The 22675-nt window shown below is 48.1% G+C and overlaps 1 protein-coding gene across 8 annotated transcripts in view; it reads left to right on the top strand.

Annotated features, from left to right (window-relative positions):
* Positions 1-22675, top strand: part of IMPDH1 (inosine monophosphate dehydrogenase 1) — a 63824-nt gene that overhangs the window by 25255 nt on the left and 15894 nt on the right. For 2 of the 8 annotated variants that reach the window (XM_016958110.4, XM_016958109.4), the window contains exons 1-2: positions 20924-21162; positions 21434-21625. In XM_016958110.4, coding sequence (XP_016813599.2) covers positions 21017-21162; positions 21434-21625 — 338 coding nt within the window. In that variant the 5' untranslated portion in view covers positions 20924-21016. Of the gene's footprint in view, positions 1-20248; positions 20685-20906; positions 21163-21433; positions 21626-22675 lie in introns of those variants that run through there. The other 6 variants (XM_063815570.1, XM_063815569.1, XM_009454154.5 and 3 more) reach the window with 6 other exon arrangements.

The following is a 22675-nucleotide window of genomic DNA, read 5'->3' as shown; positions in this document are numbered from 1 at the left end:
CAGCCTGACTGCCATATGCAGGTGCCTTCCTGCACCCTTTAGGGACCTATAGGTGCAACAGGGAAATAGGTGAAAGGTCCCTCTCCAGGTAGGTCTCCACCCTCACCCATGAGGTCATCAACCTGGGCTAGGTGGGTGGGCTGAAGTGACTGAGTCTTTCCCAAAAGCTGGGAAAGGAATAGGTCTTGCTCTGGTCACAAGCAGGTCAAGGACTGGTGAGCTGAAAGGCTTCTTGGAAGCAGTGTCTCTTTGGGACGGGGGAGTTTCTATTCTGATGAATTTTGCTTATAACAACTTGTAAAGATGGTGGTGAGGTTGGTGTTTTATATTAGGTCACTCAAGGTCCCAAGGTGGGGACAGGGGTGGGCATCAGTCCTGGCCTGGGGCATCATACCTGGATGTCATGCCACCACGTGGACATTAGATGACAAGCATGTTGAGAGTGGATTTCTAGCCCCATCCACCCCAACCTCCTGTCTTGCACACTGTGGGCTCCAAAGGGCTCCAAAGCTCAGTGATTAGTTTTTAAGTGAAAATTTTTGGCTAAATTTTGGACTTAAAAAAAATGGTCCTGGCCAGGTGCTGTGGCTCATGCCTGTAATCCCAGCACTTTCTGAGGCGGAGGCAGGTGGATCACTTGAGGTCAGGAGTTCGAGACCAGCCTGGCCAACATGGCGAAACCCCATCTCTCCTAAAAATACAAAAATTAGCCGGGTGTGGTGGCGGGCACCTATAATCCGAGCTACTTGGGAGGCTGAGGCAGGACAATCACTTGAATCCAAGAGGCAGAGGTTGCAGTGAGCCGAGGTCACTCCACTGTACTCCAGCCTGTGACAAAGCAAGCCTCTGTCTCAAAAAAAAAAAAAAAAAAAAAAAGTGGTCCTAACCATGCCCCACATTTGTGTTGAGGTGCACCCAAGTCCCACACACTATGCTTCTTCATCCCTGGACTTTTTTCCTGTGCTGTTCTGTTTTCTCTACTTGGAATGGTCATACCTCCTTCATGGTCCTAACTCCTCATCCTTTAAATTTCGGTCTAGACGTCACTTCCTTCAGGAAGTCTTTGCCAATGCTCTGAGTCTTAGTTCAGTGTCCCTCCTCTGTGCTCCCATAATTCCTTCCTGGATTAGCATACATCACATGGGACTTGTAATCACCTGTTTCCTAGCCTTGGTCCTTCATTAGATTAAAAGCCTTGAGGGCAGTGACTGGGTCTCGTTCATGTCCATGCCCCTGTGCCTAACACATAGTAGATGCTCACTAGATATTTATGGGATTAATGTGTTAGGGACACTCCTTCTTCTATTTCCTCCTCAGTAGCTGACCTAGAGTTCAACCATCTGCTGAGTGAGACATAAGATTTACCTCTTGTAGAGAGAGGTCTATTTTATAAAAGACTTCAAGCCCAAAGAAATAATATCTAAAGATGAAAGCCAGCTGGGCACAGTAGCTCACACCTGTAATCCTAACACTTTGGGAGGCTGAGGCAGGAGGATCACTTCAGCCCAAGAGTTCATGACCAGCCTGGGAAACATAGTGAGACCCACATCTCTACAAAAAAAAAAAAAAAAAAAGAAAATTGTTTTTAAAAATTAGCAGGATGTGGTGGCACACATCTGCAGTTTCAGCTACTTGGGAGGCTAAGGTGGGAGGATCACTTGAGCCTGGGAGGTCGAGGCTGTAGTGAGCCATGATTTTACCACTGCACTCCAGCCTGGATGACACAGTGAGACCATGTCTCAAAAAAAAAAAAAAAAAAAAAGATGAAAACCTAAACACCTTGGCGGGTATAGGTGTTCCTCCTGCAAATAACACCTGGGGGTGGTGGTGATAATCTGTTCTGGAACTGCTGCTGTTAAGAACCAATGGTAGGGCTGGGTGTGGTGGCTCACACCTGTAATCCCAGCACTTTGGTTTGGGAGGCCGAGGTGGATGGATCACCTGAGGTCAGGAGTTCGAGAACAGCCTGGCCAACATGGTGACACCCCGTCTCTACTAAAAATACAAAAATTAGCTGGGCATGTTGCCACATGCCTGTAATCCCAGCTACTCGGGAGGCTGAGGCAGGAAAATCCCTTGAATCCAGGAAGCAGAGGTTGCAGTGAGCCGAGATCACACCACTGCACTCCAGCCTGGGTGACAGAGTGAGACTCCATCTCGAGGAAGAAAAAAAAGAGAACCAATAGTAGGGGTGTGTGCATGTGTGGAGATGAAATGGAAGGCATTTTTAGGTCTAGAGTGTCTCTTTGGTCCAGTGGCATATGTACAGTGACATAATGGGCAACTGGGAAGGTAGGCAGATGTGGATTGACTGAGCCTGCACAATACTTGAGGCTGGCAGAGGATCTCCCAATGGAGGATGTGGAGGAAGGAGAGCAAGTTCAAGAGCTTATTTTATTTGCTTCATTGTTCTATTTGTTTTTGTGCTTATTTAATCAGCCAAGGTGTTGTGATTGTATGTATATATGTATGTATGCATGTAAGTATATCTGCATTAACAATGTGTTTGAGACTGAGGATGGTGTATAGGCAGTCTGGTGGTTGCATGTGTGTGTGTGTGTTTCACACCTACTTGCACACTTGTGTCCCCTCATGTCTTCAGGTCTGTCATGGAAGTGAGGAGGGGAGAAAGGGAGAGAATAAACTCTTAACAGAGTACCTGTTCTAAACCAGACACTTGATGATTTTTAGCTTGTTTAATCTTCACAACAACCCTGTAGTGTAATTTTGTCATCCAGCTTTACAGATGAAGAAACTGAGATTCAGGGATGTTATGTAATTTGTCAAAGGACATTGTGCTCACTTATGGTCTTGATAGTAGTGTTTAATTTATGTCTGCTCTGTCATTTCCAGGTTGACCCCTAACTCAATGCTGAGGGTTTGGCATCCAGGACAGGGCACAGAAGAAAATCACTGATTGAGCGCAGTTCAAAGAAATGGTTAAACATTCGGGCTCGGGTCAGACTGATCAAATCCTACTTCTGCCCCTTTGTCATGTGGCCTCGGCATTAGGAAGGTGCCCTTTGTGTGTCAATGCCTTTAAAAAAAATACCACAAATTTACCTTCAAGTAAATTGTTAGGTCCAAACAACTTAATAAGTATTTATGTCCTAACAACTTGGCTATTTAAAAAGATAATGCACATAAATAGAAAAAAAAATTGTTTCTTGCTTAAATTACCAGTTACTTACTAATGGGATAGCTATGCCTATTGGGCACTGTACTACTTCCCCAACTTGGGAATCAGATTGACCACCACCACACTGATATCCTATGCCATGCCGATTTTCAGGCTGAAAAATCCAGTTTTGCAAAGATATTATGTCATTAGAAGGAATGCATCGCCATCTACTGTAAAAATGGTGAACTACCATAAGCTAACACAATAGTTCCCTTGGTGCCCGGTCTCGGCTCACTACAACCTCTGCCTTCCAGGTTCAAGCAATTCTCCTGCTTCACCCTCCTGAGTAGCTGGGATTACAGGCACCTGCCAGCATACCTGGCTAATTTTTTTTTTTTTTTTGGTATTTTTAGTAGAGACGGGGTTTCACCATGTTGGCAGGCTGGTCTCGAACTCCTGACCTCAAGTGATCCACCCTCCTTGGCCCCCCAAAGTTCTGGGATTACAGGCGTGATCCCCCACACCTGGACTTTCCTTGATATTTTTCAAATATCATGTGGAATCTCTGTGAATCCATTGTGGAGACTTGGAACACCTTAGTGAACAGTTTGGGAATTGTGGTATTAGGGGCTATCTAAGGTCAGCTGGGCAATTTACGTATCCTATCAGCACGTGGCTGGTATACCTAGCTGATGGGATTTGTGAGGAGGTTTAAATGAGAAGGTGTTTATAAAGCCCCCACACATGGTACTTGGTGCTGTACATTAGAAACACCTGGAGGAGCTAATAAACCCACAGATGTCTGGAACTCCACCCACGGATTCAATGTAATTGGTGGAGGAGGGGCCCAGATAGGAGAGTTATTTAAGAACCCCAGGAGATTTTAGTGTGCAGCAAGGTTGAAAATCACTGACCTACCACATAGTAAATAGAATATTGTGGAAATAAAGGTAATATTTTTATTATGGTTAGGAAGAAAGAATGCAAACCCCATATCCAAAGGCCTGGGTTCTAGAACTTCTTTCCCATTTACTGGCTGTGTGCTCTTGGGCAAGCCACTTACTGTCTCTTAACCTTTATTCTTCCATGTACAAGGAGGATAATCATTTGTGTCTCATCTTAAGTCACAGGATTATGATGACATGTGAAATAATGAGTGTAAAACTGTTCCCTTTTTTCTTTCTTTTTTTTTCCCCCAGACAGATTCTTGCTCTGTCCGACCAGGCTGGAGTGCAGTGGCCCGATCTCAGCTCACTGCAATGTCCACCTCCCGAGTTCAAGCAATTCTTCAGCCTCAGCCTCCTGAGTAGCTGGGATTACAGATGTCCCCCACCACGTCCGGCTAATTTTTGTATTTTTAGTAGAGATGGGGTTACACCATGTTAGCCAGGCTGGTCACGAACTCCTGACCTCATGATCTGCCCACTTTGACCTCCCAAAGTGCTGAGATTACAGGCGTGAGCCACCACGCCCAGCTGAAACTGTTCTTTAAACTGGGTAGCCTATACCAATGTAAGGCAATGTTGAGGAGTAGATGCGGCCTCTTTCCTCAAAGAGAGATCCAGAAAGGCTTCTGAAAACCCAAGACACTTGAAGACCATTGTCCTCTAGCAGTCTGAACACCATGGAGAGGCCCACAGCTGTGAAGACAGAAAGGGATGGCCCCGGTTCTACCAGGGCCCCATTCCAGTGGATGAAGGCAAAGAGCCTGCCTGAGCAAGGAGTCACTGCAGTACTGGAGAGTCCCAGAAGGGGGCAGTCTTGTCTCAGCACCCCCGACATGGATTCAGGTGCAGCCATCCAAGCCAATTTGCTTTGAAAAAGTTTATGTGACTGTTTACAGATTTAACTTATTTTTATTAGCCACTGTACCATGGTACACAAAGTAATTACAAACTCAAGATTAAAATTAAGGCCATGTTGTAAAAACTAAAAAATTAAAGCTAATTTTTGTTTTTTTTGAGATGGAGTCTTGCTCTGTTGCCCAGGCTGGAGTGCAATGGCACGATCTCGGCTCACTGCAACCTCCGCCTCCCAGGTTCAAGCGATTCTCCTGCCTCAGCCTCCTGAGTAGCTGGGATTAGAGGCGACTGTCACCACGCCCGGCTAATTTTTGTATTTTTTAGTAGAGACAGGGTTTCACCATATTGGTCAGGCTGGTCTCGAACTCCTGACCTCAGTTGATCCGCCTGCCTCGGCCTCTCAAAGTGCTGGGATTACAGATGTGAGCTACCGCGCCTGGCCTAAAGCTAATTTTTAATGTGCTTAAGGTTCTTCGGTAAGAGAGTTTAGCAAAAAAATTTCTCTAGATTTCTTCTTTTTAATCACCATTTTGACTTTGATTATGACATCTGTATTCATACTAGGCTTATATTTCATCCATGCAAGTTAGGTGTGCACATGTAATGAAAACAATAACAATGAAATCATTCCAATAGTTAGGAGATAAAACACTAGTTTTAGTGAATTAACAATAATACTTCATCCTTTCACTCTCAACACAGCCCGAGGTCAAGTGAAACCAAGTCTCAGGCTGCCAGAGCTCATGTCTGCAGAGTGTGTATGAAAATTCTCAGGGCAGCTGTTTGGCTTCAACTATCATGGTAATAATAGCTTTATGAAGCAACTGCTATGTGCCAGGTGTTTACTTAATATTAATAAACTGCTGTTCCTCATAGCATGTTAACAGAAGTCACTATCATCCTCATTTTTCAGAGGAAGAAACAACCCAGAATGCCTGTCCATGGTCATATAGCTAATATGGAAGGAACTAAGGGTTTCAGCCAGGCTTCTGTCTGCCAAGCTCATGGACATTCACCACATCACTCAGCTAGTCCCCATAACTTTGGCCAAGGGACTCTCTGGGATCTACTCCAAAGCCTCAGGCAGGACTATGGAGGAATATCTTTTCCCACAGCTCCCTGCTCCATCCCACATGATTTGCCCTACAGCATGATGAACCTGAGGTCCAGGGGGGTACCTGCCACCTACTCCCAGAAGTGGAATTAGGGCATGGCTGCAATAAGAATATGAATCCAAGGAATGGAGTAAGGGGCATAAGAGTTGGATTTCCAGCCTGTTTGTTGCTGGACTTAATGGGAACTATGTTTATAAACCATGTGGGCTCTTCCTGAATCTAGAAGAAAGGACAGCTGAAGGGCCTGTGTAGTTGCTGGGCCTCTGCACCCAACCAAGGCTTTCTGTGGCAACTGTGAAGAGGTTGTTGAAGATCCTGGATGGGATTAATCTTTGTAATAATGCAACTCTTTATGGTCGGGCACGGTGGCTCTCGCCTATAATCCCAGCACTTTGGGAGGCTGAGGTGGGTGGATCACGAGGTTAGGAGATCAAGACCAGCCTGGCCAATATGGTGAAACCCCATCTCTACTAAAAATACAAAAATTAGCTGGGCATGGTGGCATGCACCTGTAGTTCCAGCTACTCAGGAGGCTGAGGCAGAAGAATCACTTGAACCTGGGAGGCGGAGGTTGCAGTGAGTCGAGATCGTGCCACTGCACTCCAGCCTGGGTGACAGAGTGAAACTGTGTCTCAAAATAATAATAATAATAATGCAACCCTTTATAAGCACCCTTTTCACTTAGTGTTGCCCTGCATCTTCTAAATCATCAACAGTAATTAGTAATACACATGGTACACATTAAAGCTGTTCACCAAATTTTTCCTCCTCTCTGCCTTCTGGCCACTTGAAAGGATTGTATTCCCTGGTCCCCGAGATTGTATTCCCTGGTCACTTGTGATTGGGTGTGGCCATGGACTACAGTAGTTGTGGCCAATGGGATTAAGTGGAATTGATGGTATCACTGCTGGCCTGGAGCATTTTATTGACTTTGTGAGACCTTCAGAGCTCTCTTCCCCTCTGCCACAGCTAATGGCACGGTTCCAGATAGTGATTGCTCCATCAGCCTGGGTTTTAGAGTAGCCCCATCTGACCCACAATGGACATGCAGAGTAAATGAGAAATGAATTTTTGTTATGTTATGCCAGTGAGTTAGGTTTTTGCTGTTCTTACTGCAGCATAACCTAGGCTATCCAACTGGTAGATTGGATTTATTAGCCACCTGGCACTGTGCTCTGAGTTTAGGTGGAGTAAATGAATCATTTAAGGAGCAGTAGGTGTGGTAGAAAGAGAATGGATTGGCTGGGCTCCGTGGCTCATGCCTGTAATCCCAGCTCTTTGGGAGGCCGAGGTGGGTAGGTCACCTGAGGTCAGGAGTTCGAGACCAGACTGGCCAACATGGTGAAACCCCATCTCTACTAAAAATACAAAAATTAGCCGGGTGTGGTGGCGGGTGCCTGTAATCCCAGCTACTCAGGAGGCTGAGGCAGGAGAATCACTTGAACCCGGGAGGCAGAGGTTGTAGTGAGCCAATATTGCGCCACTGCACTCCAGCCTGGGTGACAAGGGTGAAACTGCGTCTCAAAAAAAAAAAAAAAAAAATAGAATAATGACTTGTGTTTGTGTAGTTGTTGACACGTTTCAAAGCACTTTTAAGTAACTTACTTCATTGGTTAACCTCACCTAGCATTTAATATATTCCACTGCAATGACAATCTTCAGAAGAAAGGTTGTAAACCACTAGGAAACTGAGGCCGAGATGTGACAGGGTCAGGGCCAGGGCAGGGGAAGCTGACACACTCATGCAGAGGGGCCCTGCAGAGAGAGAGCTGCTGCAGAAGCCTCCATCTGCTCACGAGGCCTCCTTCCTCCCGCCTGCCAATGCCAGGATAGGTGCCAGGCCTGGCTCCCATGCCAGCACTCAGGGACACAGTGGCATAGTAGCTATGCATGCAGTGGGCTTGTCACACATATCCCACCCCAGACCCTCCCCTGCTGGCTCAGGATGCTAGGGGCCACAGACACTTGCTCTGTTGCAGGTCGGTGGTGACAGAAGCTTTCTAAACCTCTTCCTAAATCCGCTCTCAGTCTGAGGAGAATTCTTTTTGATATTGTTGGCTAGAAATTGAACAGGACAGTATCTCACAGCATGTCAAGACTACAGGCCAGGTGCAGTGGCTCACGCCTGTAATCCCAGCACTTTGGGAGGCCAAGGTGGGCAGATTGCTTGACCCCAGGAGTTCAAGACCAGCCTGGGCAACATAGTGAGACTGTGTCTCTACAAAAAAAAAAAGTTTTTAAAATTGCTGGGAATGGTGGTGTGTCCCTGTAGCCCCAGCTACTTCGGAGACTGAGGTAGGAAGATCACTTGAGCCCAGGAGGTTGAGGCTGCAGTGAGCTGTGTTCATGCCATTGCATGCCAGCCTGGGCAACAGAGGGAGATTCTGTCTCAAAACAAAACAAAACAACAAAAACAAAAAAGACTGCAGATACGAAGTCCTTTTCTCTTTTTTCAGTGTATGCAGGGAGAAGAAGTCCTAGGGCATCCATTCTCCCTCTCTCTCTCTCTCACACACACACACCCCCAACACACACTTACACACACATACAGACACACACCCCTACACACCACACCACATAACACACACACACACCCCACACACACATACACACACACACCCCTACACACCACACCACACATACCACACCACACACATACACACACACACACCCCACACACCACAAACACAGACACACACACCCCCACACACCATACCCCCCCCCCCACATATACACTTTTAGGCCTGCCTGGAAGGTAGGGTAGGATTATGTCAAGGGTTCCACAGCCCTGATGTGGGATAGGGTGAAAAACCACATGGGACTTGTAATGGAAGGGTGACAAGGAGCAGTGAAGAGTGCTTCCTGTGCTCCCAACGAGATCTCACATGGCCTGGGGTCATCAGGCCCACCTCTGTACCTTCAAGGGGGTAGAGGTGTTGCCTGCCCTCCCCGCTTCACAGGTGGCTCTGGGCTGAGCTGCAGAGGCACCTGAGCGGGGGTGGGGGGAGGGGTGGGGAATGGCAGTGCTGTGGATACAGCTCCTGGCCGCAGGTAATTAATTAGATGGGGCTGGAGGCCTAGGGCAGGAGGGCCTGGGGATTAGCCAAGAGACCCAGGTCTCCAGGCAGGAAACCCTGGGCACCCACTCACACCCACAGCCACCCTGAGGACCGAGGGGTGGAAACAGGAGCACAGGGAATTCCTCTCCAGGTATTGGCTCCTGGGAGGGAGTAGGTTGGGCAGGAGGGAGATAGAACAGCTGTGGGAACCAACAAGGTCTCAAGGCCTGGAAGTAGGGTGGGGAGGTGTCACTTTCAGATGTGCCCTTGGACTGATCAGGCAAGCGGGAGGCTATGCCTGGGGATGGAGGGAAGCTTGGGGGAATGAGGTGGGCCTGTGACTACCTGTCATGTGGCTGGAACCCTACCCTTCTCCTCCCTCTCTCCCACCTTGAGAAGGAAGCCCCGTTCCACCTCCCTGCCCCCTGCCCTCTGTTCTAAAACACAGCAGCCTGCTTGTACCCTATGACCTGCCAAGAGGCAGGGACTTAGGCGACAGGGAGGGAGGGTGGGGTTCTTTTTGAACTTGGGGCCCAATTGCCCTCCTGAACAGGGACCAGAACAACTTCTGACCCATTTGCACCCTTCAGACTGAAAATCACCCACAGCAGCACCTCCTCCAGGCCAGGCAATGCAGGGACCAGGATGGGGGCCTGCCTTGGTCCCACACATTAGCACCAGCACCCTGTGTCCCTCTGCTTTCAAGCCCTGGGCTGGAGGCAGGAGTGGGTTGGGGTGAAGGCCAGGGTTTGTTGTGGTTCTGATAATGTCAGGGCCTCTCAGGCAAGAGAAATGTGCAGTCTGCACATTGCTTACATTTTTCTTATGAGGCCAGGCTAGGAAATGGTTGAAAATGAAAGCGAGGGAGGGTGAGCACACTACCCTTAAAGACACACTCTTGGTGCCCCCTGTTTCCCTGGGGGTGAGGGAAAGGGTGTCTTGGTGGGGATCCAGGGCAGAAGCAGCTGTGGGCACAGGTGGGAGGAACTGCCATAGCCTTGGCCTAGATGTTTCCTGGATCGGAGATCTCCACCACTGCACCAGCTCTTCATAACCCCAACTTCATCCTCACTGGAGATTGAAAAGCATGCATAGCTGGATGAAACACAGCCAGGCTTTTGGATTACAGTGGTCCCCCTTATCCTCAGAGCATACATTGCAAGACCTCCAGTGGATGCCTGAAACCTCAGATAGTATTGAACCCTACATATACTGTGTTATTTCCATCTGATAACCGGGATGGCTTCTAAGTGACTAAAGCAGGTAGCAGTAGCGTGGATACGCTGAGCAAAGGGATGATTACACCTCTCCAGCAGGTGCAGTGGGACGGCATGAGATTTCATCCCACTACTCAGAATGGCATACAATTTAATTTTTTTAAATTAAATTAAATTTTCTTTTTAGAGATAATGTCTCACTATGTTGCCCAGGCTGGTGTTGGACTCCTGGACTCAAATGGTCCTCCTTCCTCAGCCTCCCAAAGTGCTGGGATTACCAGAGTGAGCCACCATGCCCGGTAATGGCTTGCAACTTAAAACTCACAACTTTTCTTTTTTTCTGAAATTTCCCATTTAATATTTTTGAATCTCAGTTGACTGTGGGTAACTGAACCTCAGAAAGTGAAACTGAGGATAAGTGGGGACTACTGTATTTCAGCCCTAGAGGCCAGGGCTGCTGGGATGAGGAGGGGTGAGGGAGAAGAGTCATAGCACTGGTGCCTCGGTCCCTGCTTGCTCCCATGAACCCCCATCCCCTGGACATGGGTGGCTGGCAGGTGTGGGAAGACAGGCCCAGGTTTGGGGCTCCACCTCCTGCATGTCTCTTCGCAGCTGCACCTTCTCCACTGACTTCACCCAGCTCTTCAATGTTTGGCACAGGAGTCAGGGCAGCCCCTGGCAATCCACTTCTTTCTTTCCCCAAATCCCATCCCCTTCTGGCCTAAAACACCTCCAGTTACTTGTTCTTTTATTCTGCCCTTCATTCTCCTTTCCACCCTTTTCTGACTATGCTCCAGGCTGCTTTACCTTGGGGTCCCTAAATGTAGAATGGAGAAGAGGGACCCCTGGCAGTCAAAACAGACCCTCAGGAACTGAGGTTGTATAAGAATTCCCTAGGGACCTTGACTGCTCCCTCCTCAGATGCGCACGGGCCTTTGCTCTTCTGTCTCCTCGGAGTGTCTGAGTGGGAAGTTCCCAGTTACCCCTTCACTCCACCCAGTGAGGTTTCTCCCCATTGCTCCTGCTCTGGCAATGCTGAACACCCATCTGCTCCTGCTCCTCCTTCCCCCCACTCTCCCACGCTTGCTGGCATCTCCATTCACAGTGACTGTGCCTCACCGGCCAGAAGCTGTTCCGTGGCTTCTGTACCAGCAGATTCTCTTCTTAACTGGTATTCCATACTGTGTGTCTGTGCTCTTCGGAACATGATTCCATTTTCTACCTGCCTCTGTATTTTTTGCTTGAGTGTGTGTGTGTGTGTGTGCTGGAGTTTCTACAGGATATCCTTTCAAATAAACAGACACTGAGGTTCCAGAGTAGGACTGCTGGATTTGGGGTAGAAGAAAGCCTTTGTCTGGGCAATGCCCCTGACGGTTTCATTTGGCTCCTGGTGGCTGGTATCAGCACAGGGTGGGCTCAAAGCTCAGGTGAAGTAGATTATACTGGGGAAAGGTCTGGGCCTGGGCAACAGGTGGACTGGCCTCTAGCTCTAGCTCAGAGACAATCACAGGATCCTCTCTCAAGCTTTCTGTGACTTGGTTTCCTCATCTGTCATGTGGAGATAATGTCACCTGCTGACCCACCCCTCAGGCTGTGGAGTGGAGAGAATGCTCCATCCAGGACGGCCTGCTCACTGCTCCCAGAAACCTCCCAGCTCACTCCCCTCCAGCACTCTGCCCATATTCCCTCCTTGGACTGTTCTCTCTGGGCCCTCTCCCTTCCTAAATCCTAGCTCTTCTTCAAACACAGTCCAATCCTTTCTTCTCTATAAAACCTTTCCTGACTACTCCAGTTGATAGTGTTGGGTTTCTGCCTTCAACTTCTATAACACTCAAGAGTTGGCACTACTCAATGAGCATGTAATTCTTATGTCAGGATTTCTCAACCTCAGCACCATTGGCATTTTGAGCTAGATCATTCTTTGTTGTAGGGTGTCACCCAGTGCATTGTAGGATGTTCAGCAGCACCATTAGATGCTGCCAGCACCCCTCCAGTTGTGACAACCAAAAATGTCTTCAGACACGGCCAAATAAATCCTGGGGGAAAAATGACCCCCAGCTGAGAATCATTACTTTATATTGTTATTTAGCTATTTAGCTTTTTGTTTGTTTTTGAGATGGCGTCTTGCTCTGTCACCCAGGCTGGAGCGCAATGGTGCAATCTTGGCTCACTGCAACCTCCACCTCCCGGGTTCAAGTGATTCTTCTGCCTCAGCCTCCTGAGTAGCTGGGACTACAGGTGCCCGCCACAATGCCCAGCTAATTTTTTTTTTTTTTGTATTTATAGTGGAGACAGTGTTTCACTATGTTGGCCAGGCTGGTCTCGAACTGCTAACCTCAAGTGATCTTCCCCCTTCGGCTTCCCAAAGTGCTGAAATTACAGGTGTGAGCCACCATGCCTGGCCTGTCATTTAGCTTTTAATGTTTCATTTGCCTGGCCAGATTTCTTTGTATGCCCTCATGTGCCTAGCACACTATACATGTCATATGCTCCGTAATTATCTGTTAAACAAATCAGTATACTCTTTTCAAGCATTAAAAGTGCAAGTAGAAAATTAGCTGGGCATGGTGGTGTGCGCCTGTAGTCCTAGCAACTCAGGAGGCTGAGGCAGGGGTGACTGGTTGAGCCCAGGAGTTTGAGGCTGCAGTGAGCTGCGATCGTACCTCTGAACTCCATCCAGCCTTGGTGAAAGAGCGAGATCCTATCTGGAAAAAACAAACAAACAAACAAAAAAAACAGGCCAGGCATAGTGGCTCACACTTGTAATCCCAGCACTTTGGGAGGTCGAGGCAGGTGGATCACCTGAGGTAGGGAGTTTGAGACCAGCCTGAGCAACATAGAGAAACCCTGTCTCTACTAAAAATACAAAATTAGCCAGGCGTGGTGGCATATGCCTGTAATCCTAGCTACTCAGGAGGCTGAGGCAGGAGAATCGCTTGAACCTGGGAAGTGGAGGTTGCGGTAAGCCAAGATTGTGCCATTGCACTCCAGCCTGGGCAGCAAGAGTGAAATTCCATTAAAACAAAAAATTGCAAGTAGAAGTTATCACAGCTACCTTAGGCCTAAGTTATACTATATGAGATGGAGACATTCATATTTGTTTCTAAAACATTAGTTCACTGTCTTCCCACAATCAGATTGTGGGGAACAATTGTTAGCAAGGAATTTTGCTATGTCTACTGCAGAAATTCCGTTACAATAAGTGTAATATACAACAAAAATATTTCCAAGCTAAAACCCACTTATTTCAAGTGCTATTTACTCAGATTGAACTCTGAATCACAAAATAATTGGAACCATCCTTGGAAGGCCACTGCAATGGGCTGTGATTTATTTTAGATTATCTGCTGATGTGTTAGGTTCTGTACGCTGGAAGAGGAGAGTTAGTAAGAAGGTATTTAAAAGAATGATTAGCGTGTCTACCTGCCCAGGAAATCTCTCTTGTTTTCTCTCCAGGTTGGGCTATCTCCCTCCTTTTGACCGTAAGAGCCCTTTGTGCCCTCTTTTGGCACTGCCTAGGCAGTAGAAGTTGTTAGAAAAGACTCACGAGTTGGAGCAAACAGTCCGGGGGTCTTACCTGGCCTCCACCAATCATCGTTGTCTGACTGTGGAAAACCTGCTTAAGCTTCCTGAGCTTCAGTTTCCTTGCCTGAGAAATAGACATAAATAATAAAATGCAGTGAGGATTAATGAGGAAAGTATGCCAAGTGCCTCTCCTTGTGTCTGACACATACATACTCAATTGACATTGGTCTTCTTTCTACCATTAGTGTTGGTCTCATAGCTATCCTTGCTTTTTCCATCCCCCTCATTCTTTGCACTCCTCTAACACCTAGCACAGTGCCTTGTCCATAGTGGGAGCTCCATACAGGAGCATTTTTGATGAAAGGACTCAGCTCTTGACTCCAGGAAGTCTGGAAGGTGAGGGAGTGCAGACAGACTAGCACTTGGACTGACCTGACTATCACCCCCTCAATCTTGTAGCCCATGTTAATTGATTTTTTGTTTGTTTGTTTGAGACAGGGTCTCACTCTGTCGCCCAGGCTGGAGTACAGTGGTGCAGTCTCAGCTCACTGCAGCCTCAACCTCCCAGGCTCAAGTGATCCTCCCGCTCAGGCTCCTGAGTAGCTGTGACCACAGGGTGTGCCACCATGCCCAGCTAATTTTTGTATTTTTTGTAGAGATGGGGTTTTGCTATGTTGCCCAGGCTGGTCTTGAACTCCTGAGCTGAAGTGATACTCCCACCTTGGCCTCCCACGGTGCTGGGATTACAGGCGTGAGCCACCATGCCCGGCCTGCATTCTAATCCTATAAGTATATTTGACTCATATATTTTTTCCAGCTGGAAAGAACTTTCTACATTATTTAATCCAAGAATCTCATTTCTCAGATTAGGAAACTGAGGCCCAGTGAGGATACATAGCTCTTTCATGTACAAAAGATTGAAACAGTCTATTGTCCTCATGCCTTTAGAAGATTAAATAGTTTGCTCTAGTTCCAATTTTTTGTTTTTTGTTTTTTGTTTTGTTTTTTCAGACAGAGTCTCGCTCTGTCACCCAGGCTGGAGTGCAGTGGTGCAGTCTTAGCTCACTGCTGCCTCCACTTTCCATGTTCAAGCAATCCTCCACCTTAGCCTCCTGAGTAGCTAGGATTACAGGTGTGTGCCACCATGCCTGGCTAATTTTTGTATTTTTAGTAGAGATCAGGTTTAACCATGTTGGCTAGGCTGGTTTCAAACTCCTGACCTCATGTGATTCGCTTGTCTTGGCCTCCCAAAGAACTGGGATTACAGGCATGAGCCACTGCACTGGTCTAGTTCTAGTTTTTGTCTAGTAGTTCCTCTAGACCAGAACCTCTCAATCTCAGCACTATTGATATTTGGGGCCAAATAATTATTTATTGTGAAAAGCCATTGTAGGATATTTAGCAGCATCCCTGGCCTCTACCCACTAGATGCCATGAATACACCCTTTCTCCCCTTAGTCATAACAATAAACAATGCCTCTAGACATTGCCAAATGTCCCACAGAGAACTACTGGCTTAGCCATTACTGTAGGTAAAATCCCTTCATATGAAATGCTGAGGCCCTCAGGTTATTCCATCACAATATGATTGCTTTAATGAATAGTTTGCTAGCAAATCTCATTTGTAGCCAACCAGCTCTGGAGATAAGGCAGAGCTGCTCTGTATTGCGTGCCAGGTCTCAGCCACTACTCGAGTACTCTCATTATGTATGTGTGTTCATTTATGTGTTATATTCTGCCTACCTCCAGGAGCTTTTAAAGTGGCTCCAAAGCATTTCTTTCTCAGAACATCTGGCCCTGTCTGTGTGTTGCCTGGGTGTCTGGGCTGTGTGGAGGGGTGTCCTTCTCTGCTAGAGCACTTCTCACATTGTCTTCTAGTTGCCTGCTCGTCTCCCAGCCTCCTGGACTTTAAGGCCTGTGACAGTAAAAACAATGAACATCTTGCTCACCATTATACTCCCAGCATCTAGTTGGCACATGAGAGGTGCCCAATAAACATTTGTTGAATGGCTATATAATAGAAATTATGTATTGTATTTAGCTGGGGGTCAAAAGTATAGAAGTTAGCTACAGCTTACTTAGTTTACAATAATCATTACTTGTGTTTATTAAGAGCCTACTATGTACCAAGAACTTTACATGTGTTATCTTGTTAATTATAAAACAACCTTATAGACAGTATTAGCTCCATTTGAAAGATGAGGAAACTGTGGCTCAGAGAGAGTTCATGACTTGGGTAATTATATAGTAAGCCCAGATTTGGACCAAGGCCCACCTAATTGCAGAATCTAGCCCTAGTCTGCTTTGATATATGACGGGTCTTCAAAAAGTTCATGGAAAATGTATATTATGAAAAAAATTATGCCTGGACTTCAATTTTTTTGCAACAAAATACATTCATACTAACTTTTTATAACATGTCTGAACAGGATCTAGTTTGAGGCACTGCAAAGGATAAGACATCAGATTGAAAAGAGCTCCTATCGGCCCGGCACGGTGGCTCACGCCTGTAATCCCAGCACTTTGGGAGGCCGAGGTGGGCAGCTCACGAGGTCAAGAGATCGAGACCATCCTGGCTAACACGGTAAAACCCCGTCTCTACTAAATATACAAAAAATTAGCTGGGCGTGTGGCGGGTGCCTGTAGTCCCAGCTACTCAGGAGGCTGAGGCAGGAGGATGGCATGAACCTGGGAGGCGGAGCTTGCAGTGAGCCAAGATTGCACCACTGCACTCCAGCCTGGGTGACAGAGCTAGACTCTGTCTCAAAAAAAAAAAAAAAAAAAAAAAGAGCTCCTATCAAAGCAAAGGAATTCTGCTAATATTGAAGCAAGAACAAACATTAAATATATGATGAAGTTTAGGTGGAAGAATGATGAAATTCCTGATGCTTTATACAAAGTTTATGGGGACAATGCTCCAGCGAAATCAGCAGTTTACAAATGGATAACTTGTTTTAAGAAGGGTTAAGATGTTGAAGATGAAACCCAAAGCAGCAGACCATCTACATCAACTTGCAATGAAAAAATTAATCTTGTTTGTGCCACAACTGAAGAGGCTGATGATTAATAGCAAAAACAATAGCCAACATCATAGACATCTCAATTGATTCAGTTTACACAATTCTGACTGAAAAAAATTAAAATTGGGCAAACTTTCCACTCAATGGGTGCCAAAACTCTTCCTCAATGGCAGGTAAGGGATGTGGAAAATCTATTTTTCTCCCATCTAAGTTGAAGTCTGTTGAGTAGGCAAAGGCAGATGGATAGTATCTTCCACCTATCTTGCCCTAGCTTGGGAGGTCTGTGCCCAAAGCAGCCACAGATAAGAGCAGAGCTTTCAATGGAAATTTTAAAAACATGCGATTAAGATGCTGAAGCATTTCTTTGAAGACTTGTAATAAGAGATGAAACATAGCTTTCCCATTACAATCCTGAAGACAAAGCACAATCAAAGCAATGGCTACTAAGAGGTGGAAGTGGGTCCAGTTGGACTGGTCAAGAGCAAAGGTTGTGGCAACAGTTAATTGAGATGCACAAGGCATTTTTCTTGCTGACTTTCTGAAGGGCCAAAGAATGATAACATCTGCTTATTGTGAGAGTGTTTTGAGAAAGTTAGGCAAACCTTTAGCAGAAAAATGCCCCGGGGAAAGCTTCAACAGAGAGGGCTCTTCTCCATCACAGTGCTCTTGCTCACTCCTCTCATCAAACAAGGGCAATTTTTCAAGAGTGTTAATGGGAAATCATTAGGCATCCACCTTACAGTCCTAATTTGGCTCCTTCTGACTTGGTTTTTTTCCTAATCTCAACAAAAATCGTGGCTGGGTGCAGTGGCTCACGCCTTTAATCCTAGCACTTTGGGAGGCTGAGGCGGGTGGATTGCCTGAGGTCAGGAGTTCTCGACTAGCCTGGCCAACATGGCAACACCCTGTCTCTACTGAAAGTACAAAACTAGCTGGGCATGGTGGCTCACACCTGTAATCCCAGCTACTCAGAAGGCTGAGGCACGAAAATCTCTTGAACCCGGGAGGCAGGGGTTGCAGTGAGCCAAAATCGCACCATTGCACTCCAGCCTGGGTGGCAGAGTGAGACTCTGTCTCAAAAAAAAAAAAAAAAAAAAAAGACTGCATTGACATGCTTAAATTCCAAAGACTTTAAGTTCTTTAGAGATGGACTAAATGGCTGGTATCATGGCTTACAAATGTGTCTTGAATTTGATGGAACTTATGTTGAAAAATACAGGCCAGGCGCAGTGGCTCACGCCTGTAATCCTAGCACTTTGGGAGGCCAAGGCAGGCGGATCACGAGGTCAGAAGATCCAGACCGTCCTGGCTAACGCGGTGAAACCCCGTCTCTACTAAAAATACAAAAAAAATTAGCCGGGCGTGGTGGCGGGCGCCTGTAGTCCCAGCTACTTGGGAAGTTGAGGTAGGAGAATGGCGTGAACCTGGGAGGTGGAGCTTGCAGTGAGCAGAGATCGCGCCACTGCACTCCAGCCTGGGTGACAGAGCAAGACTCCATCTCAAAAAAAAAAAAAAAGAAAAATACAGTTTATTTTTTCTTCTTATCTTTTAATTCCATTTTTCCATGAATTTTGTTTATTTGTTTGAGACAGTCTTGCTCTGTGGCCCTTTTTTTTTTCAGTACATTGCCTTCATGTGACAACATTGTTCACTGTGTTATAACGCATTTAATTATGTTACAGTTATCTTTCATGTCATTCTTACTGTCCTGGTAACTTTATTTGGATTTGGGTTTTCTCCGCAGTTTAACATGTTTACAGACAGTCCTTTAAATTTTAGGCTATAGCTAGTTCTAAGTTTCATTTGTTGAGTAATTGATTGGTTTTGACTAGTTTCTCCTTCAGAGTCTTTATAAACACATATGGGTACCTTATCTGCTTATTTCCAAACAGAAACCTTTGGCTTTAGGGTAGTATTTTTTAAATGGTGAGTCCACAATCTATTGGGCCCCTCACCAAAAAAGGGACAGAATACAAAGTACCAGAGGACACTGAATATAATCAATGAATTAATTTTAGCTTTTTTGTTGTTGTTGAGACAGTCTCACTCTGTCATCCAGGCTGGAGTGCAGTGGCCCGATCTCGCTTCAGTGCAAACCTCGGCCTCCCGGGTTCAAGCTATTCTCATGCCTCAGCCTCCTGAGTAGCTGGGACTACAGGCGTGCACCAACATACCTGGCTATTTTTTTTTTGGAGACAGAGTCTCACTCTGTCACCAGGCTGGAGTGCAGTGTGCGATCTCGGCTCACTGCAATCTCCGCCCCCCGGGTTCAAGCGATTCTCCTGCCTCAGCCTCCCAAGTCGCTGGGACTACAGGCGCACACCACCATGCCCAGCTAATTTTTGTGTTTTTAGTAGAGGCAAGGTTTCACCATGTTGGCCAGGATGGTCTCAGTCTCTTGACCTCGTGATCCGTCAGCCTCAGCCTCCCAAAGTGCTGGGATTACAGGTGTGAGCCACCGTGCCCAGCCTAATTTTGTATTTTTTAGTAGACATGGAGTTTCGCCATGTTGGCCAGGCTGGTCTGGAACTCCTGACCTCAGGTGATCTGACCGCCTCAGCCTCCCGAAGTGTTGAGATTACAGGCATAAGCCACTGCGCCCAACCTAAATTTTAAAAAACTTAAATAAAAAAAGAATCCTGATTCTGGGGAGTGGGTGTGTATGTGCATAGGAAGAGGCACGATGAAGGATAAAGTCCAAGATCTTACTGTTGCATAAATTCAGCTTCCTTTGTGAAATCGTTGTTGAAAGTCTGACCCCTAATACATCTTAGCACTCCTCAATCACGCAGTGTTTACCATTTGTTCCCTCAGACTTGTCAGACAAAAGTCCAGATGCGCCGGGCGCGGTGGCTCACGCCTGTAATCCCAGCATTTTGGGAGGCCGAGGCGGGCGGATCACAAGGTCAGAAGATCGAGACCATCCTGGCTAACACGGTGAAACCCCGTCTGTACTAAAAATACAAAAAATTAGCTGGGCGTGGTGGCGGGCACCTGTAGTCCCAGCTACTCTGGAGGCTGCGCCAGGAGAATGGCGTGAACCCGGGAGGCGGAGCTTGCAGTGAGCCGAGATCGCGCCACTGCACTCCAGCCTGGGCGACAGAGCGAGACTCCGTCTCAAATAAAATAAAAAATAAATAAAATAAAATAAAATAAAATAAAATAAAATAAAATAAAATAAAATCTCCAGATGCTTCTCGACTTAAAGATGGGGCTACCTCAGGGTAAATCCATCTGTAAGGTTGAAAAATCTTAAGTCGACCATTGTAAGTCGAGGACCATCTGTATATGGCATGAGAATTATCAGCTGTTTATTTTCATCTACTTTGTCTCCTGAAATAAATTGCCTGAGGGCAAGGACTCTTACATTTCTTTGCCATCTTTGCTAGGTGTTCACTGTTCACAATGATAACAGTAGGAAAAAGTGCGCCTTCTAGTAAGTGGACAAACAAGTTTGAGTACACTGCTCTGCCCCACTCCCTTGTTACGGGGTAACATAACAAGGTAAAGTACCTCCACAACGAGGCAAGACTAGGTCCTGTTCCTTAAGGAGCCCGCAGCCTTGTCTGTTCTGTTCGTTCCCTGGCAGATTACAGGCTGTGGAAATCCCTCTCCCCGCTCTCTAACGTGGAGTCGGCTGAGCACGACTCTCTCGCCCCAGCGCGGGAGGTCTGCGGTCTGCGGGTATGAGGCGCTCCAGGGGAGCTGGCATCGTCGGTGTGCAAGAGAGGAGCGGACCTGAGACGCAAGGAGAAGCCCTGCCTCTGGAGCCCAGCTCCTTTCCTCTTCTGGTTTTCCACGGAAGGGGCCAGGAGACACTGGAAGGTCCGGACGGCAGGGAAGGGGACGGGGTCCTTTCCAGTCCCACCCGTGTAGGGACACCTCTCCCCCTCATCCCCCGATGTACCCTCGCTGAATCTGGGATGGGAGAGACGAACCGAGTGTAGGCATCTGCGTAGCAGCGCCGGGGAGAGCGGGGAGCCCAGGGCGGAGCCCAGTCGACTCCCGGATTCCCCTGCCCCGCCCCCGGCACGAGGCCCCGCCCCGGCGGCCCCGCCCCTCCTCGGGACTCGACCGGGCTGCGCTCACTGCCCAGCCGGGGCCCCGGGAGCCTCCAGGCGGAGAGGCTCCCGCCCGCCCTGAGCTGCGGCCTCCGCATGGAGGGGCCACTCACTCCACCACCGCTGCAGGGAGGCGGAGCCGCCGCTGTTCCGGAGCCCGGAGCCCGGCAACACCCGGGACACGAGACGGCGGCGCAGCGGTACAGCGCCCGACTGCTGCAGGCCGGCTACGAGCCCGAGAGGTGACGCCCAGGGCAGAGCGCGCGGGGCGCATCCGGGGCGGGCGGCCGAGGAGGGCGCGGCGGCTCCGGGAACCCGGCGACGCTGCGGGGGAGGGGCAGGCCCCACAAACCCTTCCCCTATTACCGCCTCAGCCTCTAACTTCCCGAAACGCCACGCTCCCGGCTTTGGTTGGGGGATGCAGACGGGCACTGTGCGAAGGGTTAGGTGCTTCGTTGCACGGGGGAGCGGAGGAGAGGGAACAGGTCGTAAAAACCTTCCCTAAAATCTTAGCCCTAGATTGGACCTCGCTACACACCCGACGACACCCCGTTCAGGTGGCTCCAACTCCTGGGGTTCAAACAGTGCTTGCTGGAGTCCTGTCCGACTTGGCTTACCCCTCCTTAGCTGTTTCCTCCTAGAACTATCTTCAGTGGTCTTACTGGCAGGTGTTGGTGTCCAGATGGATCGCCTTCGCAGGGCTAGGTGAGGACACTCTCCCCTCCTCACCATGCACTGAGATCTGATGAGGCTGCCAGTGCAGCTCACCTCAAGGTCTCTCCGAAGACGCAGGCCCCCATGCTGGGGTCTGTAGGGGAATGAGGGACACTGGAGGAAGAGTAGGGTAGTGAGCTGGGCCCCAGGGGGACTGGCTGAAAAGGAGACAGCAGCTAATCTCTGGATTGTATCGCAGCTTGAAATGCAATCCCACTGTCCTTCCGGTCCAGAGGATTTGGACTTCTTTCTCTGCCCATCTGCTGGTGTTCAGCAGCTTGGGGAGGTGACCTGGCAGCTGGGTTGGATGGGGGTGGTCTGGGGGAATTAGCCCGGCAGCTCTGCCCAGGGGTTGGCCGCTTATGTAAGAACTTTTAACGGCTTAAGGGGCTCCTCGGCAGTGGGGCTGCTGAGTTAGGCCCCCCTGTCCTGGCAGGCTGCCTCTCTAGAATTGACTCAGGCTTAGGCAACTCCCAGCCTTTCTCCTGTCCTAGAAATCCAGCTCCTGGGGTTCAGGCCGCAGGGCGATAGGGAGGGGCCACAGGGGCTGAATGAGCCGGTTGGGGCTTGACAGAGGCAGTGCTTGGTTAGAGTAGGGGTTGCAAACATAATGTTTCAGAGCTCAGGCTTCGGAGCCATGTGAGTGCATCCTTTCTCCAGACTGCACTTCTGCATCAAGGGGCCATCCCTACCCCCACCCGCACCCCCCACTTGGGCTCAGGGAGCCTGTGTAAACCTGAGCCCCAGCCAGGTGGTGTAGTGAGATTCAAAACCTGCTGGCCAGACCTCCACCTGCCTTCGCCAACCTGGAGCTGTGGGAAGAGGACAGGATTCCGTGAGCAGTCCTGGGTTTGAATCCAGTGTTATTGCTCTCTGGCTTGAACTTGGACAGGCTATGCCCCCGTCCCAGCTCAACAGTGCTAATGTTACTACCTTTTCTGCCCTTCCCCCATCTTCCCCTCAAGAGTGTTTTGAAATCTTGTTCCTTCAAATAGCCCCAGGCCTGATAGAGCCCTCGGGGTTCCCTGCCTGGACCTCAGT

This window comes from Pan troglodytes, chromosome 6 (assembly GCF_028858775.2).
Source record: "Pan troglodytes isolate AG18354 chromosome 6, NHGRI_mPanTro3-v2.0_pri, whole genome shotgun sequence".
In the NCBI taxonomy this organism is placed as follows: domain Eukaryota; kingdom Metazoa; phylum Chordata; class Mammalia; order Primates; family Hominidae; genus Pan; species Pan troglodytes.
This window is presented reverse-complemented; position numbering and strand designations above follow the sequence as displayed.